Raw genomic sequence first — 13,604 nt, forward strand, 5'->3', positions numbered from 1 at the left:
CAAGTGCGACAACTCTAAAGGGGAGAGAGAAATGTTGAGTGCTGTCGATTTATTAGGGTTTACTATTAGGCCCGAAAGCGCGCCAAATGTCTCAAACGTTTAACTCCTTTTTAGTGTATTCATCCTTTTCAATTAACAGGTGGAAAGGTTCCCTTTTAGACAGATTGACCTAAAACAGCTGCAATTATTTAACAATCCACACACAGCAATTATAGATGGCATCATTACAAAAAGTCCCCCGTCCAATGGGAATGTTTCCAATGGCTGAACACATATATTAAATGTATCAAGTTGGTTTGTTCAAGGATGAATACAAAATGTCACATAGCGAATCATGCAGTGGAAGTAGCTATATCACTACAATACATGATTGGCAGGTGTGAAAGTGACTACGTCTCACATTGAAAGCAGAAGTGATGTAACAATCTTTGGCTTCTGCTGTGTGATGAGACACCTAACTTTGCTGTTACATTCAAACTAAATGAATACCTAAGAGCGCTACCAAACCTACACTAATGTCAAGTAACCAAGAGTTGCTGCATCGACTGGAAGTGATCCCACACCCAATCAATGAACAATGGATAATAAAGTGTTGCGCTACTCAATAAATATACCTTAATTCATGAATAATAAAGGACCATTCCCTGATGAAGCCACGTGCGTAGTGGCGTAACACATGGGGCGGAGGGTAGTGACGTCACTTCCGGCATGGAGCCATGGACCGGAAGTCTGGTTAGATGCAAAACCCTTTATACTTATTTTTACTGTGAGTGTGACTTTGGCACAATATATACTGTGTGTGTATATATACCGGTGTATATATATTTATTTATTTTTTTAATACATGGTATTATATGATCAGAGGCTATTTATTTCTCTTCCTTATGGGGAGGAGCAGAGGCACCACAAACTGGAATAGAGCAGGGGTGTCAAACTGGCGGCCCTCCAGCTGTTGCCAAACTACAAGTCCCATCATGCCTCTGCCTTTAGTAGTTATGCTTGTAACTGTCAGTATTGCAATGCCTCATGGGACTTGTAGTTTGGCAACAGATAGAGGGCTGCCAGTTTGACAGCCATGGAGTAGAGTGATTGCTAATGTGGAGGAAGTATACAGCACGAGACGCACTGCAATCCTTAGTGTATATCTGGGAATTAATTAGTGCATGTGGCTTGTATATTTTGGTATATAGGTCCTGGCTCTTAGGTGGGCAGCCATCCATAGGAGTGGTGGTAAGACATGTTGGTTATATAGTTTAAAGATCACTGAAGCAAATATATTTAAGAAGTGAATTGGAGCATGGCCAAAATGAACGTTGATCATGGATTTTGATTTTCCATTGTAAAGTGTGTATTTATGTAATTTATATATGCATGGATTATTTATTATATATTAATTAACCCCTTGCCTACCAGGCACTTATACCCCCTTATTTACCAGGCCAATTTTCAGCTTTTAGCGCTGCCGCACTTTGATTGGCAATTGCGCGGTCATGCAACATTGTACCCATATGAAATTTTCATCATATTTTTCTCACAAATAGAGCTTTCTTTTGGTGGTATTTAATCGCCACTGGGCGCTTTACTTTTTGCGCTATAAATAAAAAAAGTGCAAAAAATTTGAAAAAAAAAAAAAGTTTCTTTGTTTCTATTATAAAATTTTTCAAACAGGTAATTTTTCTCCTTCACTGATGTGCGTTGATGAAGCAGCACTGATGGGCACTGATAGGCAGCACTAAAGGGCACTGATAGGCAGTACTAATGAGGTGGCACGGATAGGCGGCACTGATAGGCAGCACTAATGAGGTGTCACGGATAGGCGGCACTAATATTCAGCACTGATAGGTGGCACTGATAGGTGACACTGATGATGGGTACTGATAGACGGCACTGACTGGCATCACTGCTGGGCACTGACTGGCGGCACTGACTGGCACAACCGCTGGGCACTGACTGGTGGCACTGACTGGCAGCACTGCTGGGCTGCACTGGTGGGCAGCACTGGTGGGTGGGCACAGGTGGGTGGCACTGGTGGGCACAGGTGGGTGGCACTGGTGGGCACAGGTGGGTGGCACTGGTGGGCACAGGTGGGTGGCACTGCTGGGCACAGGTAGGTGGCACTTCTGGGCACAGGTGTGTGACACTGCAGAGTGGCACAGGTGGGTGGCACTGCTGGGCACAGGTGAGTGCACTGCTGGGCACAGGTGGGTGATCTGCTGGGCACAGGTGGGCGGAGCTAGTGGGCGCACTGCTGGGCACAGGTGGGCGGAACTTGTGGGTGGCACTGCTGGGCACAGGTGAGTGCACTGCTGGGCACAGGTGGGTGATCTGCTGGGCACAGGTGGGCGGAGCTAGTGGGCGCACTGCTGGGCACAGGTGGGCGGAACTTGTGGGTGGCACTGCTGGGCACAGGTGAGTGCACTGCTGGGCACAGGTGGGTGATCTGCTGGGCACAGGTGGGCGGAGCTAGTGGGCGCACTGCTGGGCACAGGTGGGCGGAACTTGCGGGTGGCACTGCTGGGCACCGATCATCAGGGCACAGATCATCAGTGCCCTGATGATCGGTGCCGATCCCCGCTCTGACAACTGCCGGTTCTCGGCAGTACTTTCCTCACGATCTGACAGTGTGAGGAAAGTGCAGCCGAGAACCGGCACTTGCATTTCCCTGTGATCAGCGTGTCATTGGACACCGCTGATCACGTGGTAAAAGGCCGCTGTGATTGGCTTTTTACCACATCACGTGATCAGCTGTGTCCGTAGGACACAGCGATCAAGGAGATCGCCGGGTGCGCGCCCCCTGGGGCGCGCAGGAGAGCGCGTTCTGGGAGGCCGTCATATGACATCCACTCAGAACTGGCCGGCCGCAGTGCAGCCGTCATTCCGCTATCTGCGGTCGGCAACTAGTTAAGCTTTTTTATGATTTATATTTATTATTTATGAATTAAGGTATAGCTATTGAGTAGCACAATACTTTTTTTTTTCATCAATACATTTTTATTTGGATTTTTAAATAGTATAACAAAGTCAAAAGGAAACAATAACATAGTGAAAAATATCACAATATGACAATATAGGCATTGCAATGAAAGTTCAAAAGAAGGAGGTATTAGGTAATTCCTAACAGTCAGTAAAATTAGTATACAGAAATATTTAATTTTTGTGTAAAGGACCAAAAAGGTCTGTACATTTAACAAATGAAAAAGATAAGGTTTGTATAGGTTATACTGTAGTAGCGTATACCTGCTCTATATTTTAAAGATACTAAACACAGAATGTACAAGTAGTCACTAATGTCTTTATTATCCACTTTATTAGCCATTATTTGCTGTTACATTAATCTTCATTGTAACAACAAAGCATAATAAAAAAAATCACCGATCATGCCCCCCCCCCCCAAACTATTCTGATGAAAGTATGTTATGTAAAATAAAAAGTCAAAAATGTTAAAAAATGTTAAAAAAATGGAGAAACTGTTTAAAAAATGTTTTAACACACCAGTTAGTTTGCTTGATCACCGCCACACTAGTCATATAATGATGTTTTACTGCACAGGTGACAGGCTTGAAAAAAAATAAAAAACAAATTGTATTTAATTTCTTCATTTTCAAAAAAATTGTGAAAAAAATTATAACTTCAAAAAATCTTGCCATACTTTTTCGACTGTCTACTTTCCAGAAAGGGGTCATTTGGGGGGGGTATTTGTACTGTCCTCAAGAAATGAGATTGACCGTCAGTACATCAGGATTATTCAGCTTTCAAATATCTATACTAGAGATGAGCGAATCGAACCAGGCGAACCGGAATTCGATACGAATTTCAGGAAAAATTCGATTCGCGGCGAATCCGAATATTTGCCTACTTCGGGTGCGCGAATCGGATTTTTCCCGATCAGCCGGCAAAAGTGTCCCTGCAGAGAGCTCCGCTATTTCTGACAGTTCTCTGACAGAAGGAACACATGTACAGCGGTTGAAACATTGTATCTATTAGTTTCCATTTAGGATACAGATGTTTCAACCGCTGTACATGTGAAGAAGCTGTCAGAGAACTGTCAGAAATAGAGGAACTCTGCACATACACTTTTTGCCGGTTTGGAATTCTTATTTTCATCCTACTTCTTCTTCTTCTTCTTCTTCATCCTCATCCTCAGAAGAAGAAGAAGAGGATGAGGATGAAGAAGAAGAAGAAGAAGAAGAAGAAGTAGGATGAAAATAAGAATAATTCCAAGCCGGCAAAAAGTGTATCTGCAGAGCTCCTCTAAGTGTATCTGCAGAATGTCATTTATGGAAACAAATAGATACAATGTTTCAACCGCTGTATGGAGTGAATGTCCCAGAACTGTCAGAAATAGACAGAAACTGTCACAGAACTGTCCTTCTTCTCATCCTTCTCCTTCTTCTCATCCTTCTTCTCATCCTTCTTCTCATCCTTCTCCTTCTTCTCATCCTTCTCCTTCTTCTCATCCTTCTCCTTCTCCTTCTTCTCATCCTTCTCCTTCTTCTCATCCTTCTTCTCATCCTTCTCCTTCTTCTCATCCTTCTTCTCATCCTTCTCCTTCTTCTCATCCTTCTTCTCATCCTTCTCCTTCTTCTCATCCTTCTCCTTCTTCTCATCCTTCTTCTCATCCTTCTCCTTCTTCTCATCCTTCTCCTTCTTCTCATCCTTCTCCTTCTTCTCATCCTTCTCCTTCTTCTCATCCTTCTTCTCATCCTTCTCCTTCTTCTCATCCTTCTCCTTCTTCTCATCCTTCTCCTTCTTCTCATCCTTCTCCTTCTTCTCATCCTTCTCCTTCTCATCCTTCTCCTTCTCCTTCTTCTCATCCTTCTCCTTCTTCTCATCCTTCTCCTTCTCCTTTTTCTCATCCTTCTCCTTCTCCTTCTTCTCATCCTTCTCCTTCTATTTCTTCTCATCCTTCTCCTTCTTCTCATCCTTCTCCTTCTCCTCATCCTTCTCCTTCTCCTCCTTCTCATCCTTCTCCTTCTTCTCATCCTTCTCCTTCTCCTTCTTCTCATCCTTCTCCTTCTATTTCTTCTCATCCTTCTCCTTCTCCTTCTTCTCATCCTTCTCCTCCTTCTCCTTCTCCTTCTTCTCATCCTTCTCCTTCTTCTCATCCTTCTCCTTCTCCTTCTTCTCATCCTTCTCCTTCTTCTCATCCTTCTCCTTCTCCTTCTTCTCATCCTTCTCCTTCTCCTTCTTCTCATCCTTCTCCTTCTCCTTCCTCATCTCCAAGGGCATTTAAATTAAAGGTACAGTGTTCTGCACTAATTTAAAGGCTCTCTGAAGCCTAGAAACCCTTTTTATAAGTTAACTTCGTAGCGAATTAATTCGCATCGAATCGAATTTCTTCCTGGATCAGCCGGCAAAAGTGTCCCTGCAGAGAGCTCCGCTATTTCTGACAGTTCTCTGGAATTCGCCGAATCGAATTTTTGAAAAATTTGCTCATCTCTAATCTATACCATAGTTTGTAGACGCTATAAGTATCACACAAAGCAATTAATATACACTTACTGGGATGTCTTTTTACCAAAGATATGTAGCAGAATATATTTACTGTATGTCTAAATTTATGACAAAACTTGACTTCATTGGATAAAATTTGTTTTTTTTCCTTTTTTTTGTTTATATTGCAAAAATAAAATAACCCAGCGGTAAAAGGGGGTAAAACCTTCCGGAGCTGAGGTGGTAAAAAATTCAAAATGGTAGATAACGACCCAAAAATCACATAAACAGATCAGAAAAACTTTTGAATGAAAGAAAATACTGTATTGTATGGTAAATACTCAGATTTCTGAGTTTTGTTGAAAATATTCTAATTTTTGTCTGAACTTTAGATGCCCCAACATGAAAGATCCAACGCTCACTGTGGCAGAAAATGGAGTGTCCCTTAAAGGTCGCTTTTCACTTCAAGTTCTTACATTTAAAGGAAGCAAGGATCAAATCTATCTACACTGTCAGGTTGGCTTGTGTAATCCTACCAGCACCGCATGCTCAACTGTGAGTATTGATGGTTAAAATATATTTCTTTATTAAAAGTGTGTAAAGCGAGCGCTCAGATGTTTATAAAACTGACTAAAAATAATAGATATTAACCACTTCCAGTCCGGACACTTTTACCCCCTTCCTGACCAGGGCAATTTTTAGCTTTCAGCGCTATCACACTTTGAATGACAATTGCGCGATCATGCAACACTGTACCCAAATGAATTTTTTACCATTTTTTTGAGACAGATAAAGCTTTATTTTGGTGGTATTTATTCACCGCTGGGATTTGTATTTTTTTTGCTATGTAAATGAAATGTCCAAAAATTTTTAAAAAAAGTGTTTTTTTTAATAAAATTTTGCAAATAAATAATATTTCATCATAAATCTTAGCCAAAATTTATTCCGTTATCTTTTTAGTAAAAAAAAAAAAATCCAAATTAGTTTATAACCAAAAATTATAATTTTTAAACATTTTTTTGCTTACATTTTTATTTTATTTTTTTATATTATTATTTTTTTTTTTTTTTTTACATACTGTCACCCTAGCAGTACAGTGTCACCATGGGAACACTGTACTACTTGTGGGGGGTGATGAAGATTTTTTTTTTTTTTTTTTTACACTGATTGCTTTTACACCCATATAGGATGTAAAAGCAATCATTTCTCATTCTCTCTGTCTGCATTCTTGCACTCATTGAGAAGAACTGAGTGAGCTGTGATTGGTCACAGCTTGTCACATGGTACAAGGCTTTTGTGAATAGCCTTGTACCATGTGACCTCTGTGATCATTCACAGATTTCACACGTAGTAAGCAATGATGTCAGAAGTGACATCTTGCTTACTACTTTGCATGTGATCACTGATTGGCCAATCAGTTATCACATGATCGGGACCTCGTACAGAGGTCCCGTCCGACGATCGGTGTTTCACTGAGTCCGGAGGACACAGCGGGCACCGGATCGCGGTGCTGCGCGCTCCCAGGGAGCGCGCACAAGCAGGGTGCGGGGAGGCCGTTTATAAACGGCCACCCGACCCTGCAGTGCCACCGTCCGGCCGTTTATATACAACGGCCGGTCGGGAAGTGGTTAAACATACAGCAGTAATTGCACCAACATAGGATATCCTATAAGTATGAATATTTATAAACAAACGCAGTGCTAAAAAATGACCGATAATACAAACAAATAAAATAACTATACATTCAAGTGTACACGGTGCTCATGTATTGCACCAAAAATAGATACGAATACACAGTCTTAATATGCGTGAGAAAACATGCAGGCATGGCTCAGGAAGGTCAGCGATCTCAAGTAGTGAATTCCATCTTCATGGATAGTATTCATCCTTATGAAGTTACTCCGTGCATCTATTTATAAAATGCGCACTCACCAGAAGCACATAGAATATGCGCATTAAACCATCAAATATCCGTGATGTCCCCTTTAAGTGGATCAGCCAGGAGTAAGGATCCTTCGTTTGGACACCAGTCTCTTGTGCAGCTTTGCTTCCTCTGGGGGTCTCCAAGAGCAATTGGCTCAAAGCCAAGCCATATATGAAAAAAATCCATATAGCGTAGTATTTTTGTAAAAATTAAATTTATTGTGGATTGACATCCATAAAATACCGATATATCCAAAAAAATATAAGGAAATAGTAAATCGTAAAATTTTAAAATAGTATTCCAGTGCACAGATAAATCATGTCTCAATATGGCTGTGTCAGCCGCTATCCAAGATGGCAGCCAGACCTCCGTATGGCTCCAGTGGCGTGACGTCACAACGTTAGGGCTCCTCCTTAACGCGTTTCGTGCAATTACACTTTGTCAAAAGGGGTGTGCCTTTGTAAACAGCGGTTGCACCATGCATGTGAGGTATCGCCGTGAACGTCAGATCAAGAGCAGTAATTCTAGCACTAGACCTCTTCTGTAAATCTAAAATGATAGCTTGTAAAGGTTTTTAAAGCGTTGCCTATGGATATTAAAAATAGATGCAGTTTGTCACCATTGCACTGGGCATGCAGTTTTAAAGCATGTCATGTTTGGTATCTATTTACTCGGCATACCATCATCTTTTATAGTTTACCAAACAATTGGCTGATATATTGTGTTTTTGTGCATTAAAAGTAAAAAGTATTTTGTGCATTAAAAGTAAAAAGTATTTTTTGCAAAAAATCTGCATTTGAAAAATCACGGCGCGAGTAAAGTGTGACATAAAAAATAAAAATTTGCAGCACTCACCATTTTATTCACTAGGGTGTCTGCTTTAAAAAATATATAATATTTGGGGGTTCAAGGTAATTTCCTAGCAAAAAATACAGATTTTTTTCATGGGAACATTTTGCTTGAGGTGATTGTAGCCGCATTAGTGCACTTGCGACAGAAACAATTGAGTACTGATGTGATACTTTTTTTATTTGCATTAACATACAATTTTGAGGACAAGCTTTCGGGGAATGTTCCTTCTTCAAGGTCTAAGCAGTACTATTACAATGTTTTAGCAGAATGTTAGAAGTTGGAGATGAGAAAAAAAAAAAGCAGAAAGAAACACAAGCCTAGGGTTAAACTAGAGATAAGATACAGCAAAGCAAAAGCAAAGACTGGGGGGGGGATAATGATTGAGGAATCCCAGGTCCAAATTCAGGCCGTTATCTCTTGTGTCAAATAGAATTATCATTCTTAGTTCAAAAGTTTTTCTTTCCTGAATGGATTTGAAATTTCCTTTAAGAACTAAAATATTGAGGTCTCCCATTGTGTGGTCTGGTTGTGTGAAATGGTGTCCCCCAGGTGTGCAGAGGTCATCTCCTTTATGTTCCTGGATGGTATGTCTGTGCAGATTCATCCTTGTTTGCACCTTCTGTCCTGTCTCACCAACATAAGATCCTTTGTTACTTTGTTAACTAGTAGCCGACCGCAGATAGCCGAATGACGGCTGCACTGCGGCCGGCCAGTTCTGGGTGGACGTCATATGACGTCCCCCCAGAACGCGCTCTCCTGCGTGCCCCAGGGGGCGCGCACCCGGCGATCTCCGTGATCGCTGTGTCCTATGGACACAGCTGATCACGTGATGTGGTAAAAGGCCAATCACAGCGGCCTTTTACCACGTGATCAGCGGTGTCCAAGGGAAATCAGAGGGAAATGCAAGTGCCGGTTCTCGGCTGCACTTTCCTCACGCTGTCAGATCGTGAGGAAAGTACTGCCGAGAACCGGCAGTTGTCAGAGCGGGGATCGGCACCGATCATCAGGGCACTGATGATCGGTGCCCTGATGATCGGTGCCCAGCAGTGCCACCCGCAAGTTCTGCCCACCTGTGCCCAGCAGTGCGCCCACTAGCTCCGCCCACCTGTGCCCAGCAGTGCACCCACCTGTGCCCAGCAATGCACCCACCTGTGCCACTCTGCAATGTCACACACCTGTGCCCAGAAGTGCCACCTACCTGTGCCCAGCAGTGCCACCCACCTGTGCCCACCCACCTGTGCCCACCAGTGCCACCCACCTGTGCCCACCCACCAGTGCTGCCCACCAGTGCCACCCACCAGTGCAGCCCAGCAGTGCTGCCAGTCAGTGCCACCAGTCAGTGCCCAGCGGTTGTGCCAGTCAGTGCCGCCAGTCAGTGCCGTCTATCAGTACCCATCATCAGTGTCACCTATCAGTGCCGCCTATCAGTGCTGCATATTAGTGCCGCCTATCCGTGACACCTCATTAGTGCTGTCTATCAGTGCCGCCTATCCGTGCCACCTCATTAGTACTGCCTATCAGTGCCCTTTAGTGCTGCCTATCAGTGCCCATCAGTGCTGCCTCATCAACGTACATCAGTGAAGGAGAAAAATTACCTGTTTGAAAAATTTTATAATAGAAACAAAGAAACTTTTTTTTTTTTCAAATTTTTTGCACTTTTTTTATTTATAGCGCAAAAAGTAAAGCGCCCAGCGGCGATTAAATACCACCAAAAGAAAGCTCTATTTGTGAGAAAAAAATGATCAAAATTTCATATGGGTACAATGTTGCATAACCGCGCAATTGTCAATCAAAGTGCGGCAGTGCTGAAAGCTGAAAATTGGCCTGGTAAAGAAGGGGGTATAAGTGCCTGGTAGGCGAGGGGTTAATCATTATCCGACATTTTTATGACTCTCTCTGTGATTGTTGTCCCGCCCCCCAGTCTTTGCTTTGCTGTATCTTATTTCTAGTTTAACCCTAGGCTTGTGTTTCTTTCTGATTTTTTTTTTCTCATCTCCAACTTCTAACATTCTGCTAAAACATTGTAATAGTACTGCTCGGACCTTGAAGAAGGGGTTAGACCCCGCAAGCATGTCCTCAAAATTGTATGTTCGTGCAAATAAAAAAAGTATCACGTCAGTACTACATTGTTTCATGGGAACAAAAAGTGTCAGAAAAGGCTTGATCTTCAGGTGGTTAGAAGAGTGAGTGATGTGTGGCATAAACTTCTAATGCTGGGCATAGAATGCCCCCATCCCCCCAAAATGACCCCTTTTTGGAATGTAGACACCCCAAACTATTTGCTGAGAGGCATGTTGAGTCAATAAAATAATTTATTTTTTTACCACAAGTTTTTGGAAAAGGACAATTTTTTTTCACAAAATTGTCTCTTAAATGCCATGGATATATGTGGAATTACTCCCCAAAATACATTCTGCTACTTCTCCCGAGTATGGGGGTACCACATGTGAGAGACGTTTTGGCAGTCTAGCCGGGTACAGGACCCCAAAATCCAATAAGCACCTTCAGGCTTTTAAATGGCTTTATTTCCTCATTACACTTCCTGACTACCTATCAGTTTTGGAGGCACTGAAATGCCAGGATAGCACCTAACCCCCCCCCACCAAAATGATCCCTTTTTGGAAAGTAGACACCCCAAGGAATTTGATAAGAAGCATGGTGAGTATTTTGCAGATCTCGTTTGTTGCCACAAGTTTTTGGAAGATGAAGAAAGAAAACAAAAACATATTTTTTCTCACAAGGTTTTGAAATATTAAAAAAAGAAAAGAAAAAATTAGATCTGCAAAATACTCACCATGCCCCTTGTTAAATTTCTTGGTGCTATCCTGGCATTTCAGGGCCTCCAAAATTGTGATAGGTAGTGAGGAAGTGAAATGAGGAAGTTACGCACCTTCAGGCTTTCAAAGTGGTCATTGGATTTCAGGCTCCTGTATGTGACTAGGCTCCCAAAAAGTCTCATACGTAGTACCCCCATACTCATTAGAAATAGCAGAATGTATTTGGGGGGGGGGGGGTAATTCCACATATACCCATGGCTTGTGCGAGAAATATATCATTTAAATGACAACTTTGTGTATAAAAAAAAAGTTTTTTTTCATTTTCCAAAAATTTGTCGAAAAAAATAAATCTTTCATGGACTCAATATGCCTCTCAGCAGATAGCTTATGGTGTCTACTTTCAGAAAAGGGGTCGTTTGGGGGTGTTTGTACTATTCTGGTATTTTAGCACCTCAAGAAATGTGATGGGCAGTCAAAAAGTAAAAGCTGAGTAAATTCCATTATGTATCCCATAGTTTGTAGACGCTATAACTGTCACACAAAGCAATCAATATACACTTATTGGGATTTTTTTAGCCAAAAACATGGAGCAGAATACAGTTTGGTCTAAATGTATGACGAAATTAGATTTTTTTTGGATATTTTTTATGGCAGAAATGAGAAAATATCGTGTTTTTTTCAAAAACATTTTTTGCCACACCGGTCATATGTCTCTGGTGACAGTATGTAAAAAAGAAAATGATGAAATATAAACAAATCTTAGTCAACTCATTTTAAAATAAATTGTGACAAAAAATTACAACTTCAAAACACTCACTATGCCTCCCACTGAATTCCTCAGACTGTAACGTGTACACCCTATGTTAAATGTTTTTTACAAGAAACATTTTTCTAAAACTATTGGTGTAAAAAATGTGCAATTACAAAACAAAAATAAGGATAAAATTCAGTAAATAATAAAAAAAAAAAATGAAAAACAATGTAAAAATGTTTACAAAAATGAAATAAAAAATATTAATATTTTTATTTTTAACATACTATCACCAGTCAGTATCCCTGATCATTGCCACATTGGTCATATGATGATGCAGTACTGCTCTGGTGACAGTATTTTAAAAAATTGTGAAATTGAAAACAAATTTTATTCAAACAAACAAATTTCCCTCTTGTACTGAACTGTATTGTTGCTGTATTGTCTCCCATTATATTGTAAAGCGCTGAGTAAACTGCTGGCGCCATAAATCCTGAATAATAATAATAATAATAATACTTTCTTAATTTAAAAAAAAATTGTGACACAAAATGACTTGTCATGTGCATGCCCTATGTTAAATGTTTTTTTTTTTTTTTACAAAAAACATTTTTATTATAAAAATAACATTGGTGTAAACATTTGGAAATCTTCCCCAAAAATAAAGATAAAATTCAGCTAAAGCCTTAGATATTTTCTTTAATCCACACATGTCAAACACAAGGCCCATGGACTAAATAAGGGCCACCACTGGGGCCCTTGCACCAGTCCTGCAGCACTCCCCTTGTCTCTGCCCTCCTCCATCTTATCAGTTGGCAGCAGAGAAGCCACAGAACTCCTCCTACAGATCTTGAAACTCTATGTGCAGGGTTTGCCCCCCCCCCCCCCCATGTCCCTGCCTCCCCATGGTATCAGAATTCAGCAGACTCCAGTAGCTTACTCCAGCTCTCCAGCTTTTCCTCCAGACCCTGCGCTTTCTGCTTCCCATCTTCACCGCCAGCTTCTTCCTGGCAGCAGCACAAGGTAAGAGGGGTGCACTGATGTAAGGAAGGGTGGGGGAGGGATCCAGACTTTTGATGTAAGGGGGGTGGGGTACTTTGGACATCTAGACCTACAGATACAACTGGTCCTTTGTAGGCCATCATAATGCTGATGGGGCCCGGTGTTTGACATCCCTGCCCTAACCCAATATTCCGAGCATATTTTGCTGGTGATGGAAGGTGTCTTTAGGTGGAAGACCCTTAGACAAGAATTGTAGAGTATAGCTGTGATATAACACTTTTTTCTGGATTATGGATACATTGTGGATTTTGTGATCTTCCAATATTAAAGCAGAATTCTAGCTTTCAGTTTGGGAAGAGCTGGCTGTGTCCAAGCAGCGATATGGGTGACCCTATGTCTTTTCTTCACATTTTTTGTAGAATGATAGTAATGGTACCAGACTAAACAGAAATTTGGGTTCTTTTCTTCCAAAATGTTGGAACTATTATCTATACCAGTGATCTCCAAACTGGGGGCTGGATGCGACCCTTTGCTTGCTTTTATCTGGCTCTTGGGGCAATATTTCATCCTCAGACACCAACAATGGGGCATAATTCCCTCCACTAAAACCAACGAAGGGGCACAGTTCTTCTCAATGACATTAACAATGGGGCCCAATTTCTCCCAATGACACCAACGATGGGGCACAATTTCTCCCAATGACACCAATGATGGGGCACAATTTCTCCCAATGACACCAATGATGGGGCACAATTTCTCCCAATGACACCAACGATGGGGCACAATTTCTCCCAATGACACCAACGATGGGGCACAATTTCTCTCAATGACACCAACGATGGGGCACAATTTCTCCCAAAGACAC

General features: G+C 41.6%; 1 protein-coding gene across 1 annotated transcript in view; it reads left to right on the forward strand.

Annotated features, from left to right (window-relative positions):
- The window catches only part of LOC149470697 (uromodulin-like), a 132,566-nt gene that overhangs the window by 97,319 nt on the left and 21,643 nt on the right, over positions 1-13,604 (forward strand). Inside the window, exon 13 of the mRNA XM_089661614.1 lies at positions 5,826-5,988. Coding sequence (XP_089517740.1) covers positions 5,826-5,988 — 163 coding nt within the window. The remainder of the gene's footprint in view (positions 1-5,825; positions 5,989-13,604) is intronic.

This window comes from Staurois parvus, unplaced genomic scaffold (genome assembly GCF_062004578.1).
Source record: "Staurois parvus isolate SC_StPar_1 unplaced genomic scaffold, SC_StPar_1.0 ptg000034l, whole genome shotgun sequence".
Lineage (NCBI taxonomy): Eukaryota > Metazoa > Chordata > Amphibia > Anura > Ranidae > Staurois > Staurois parvus.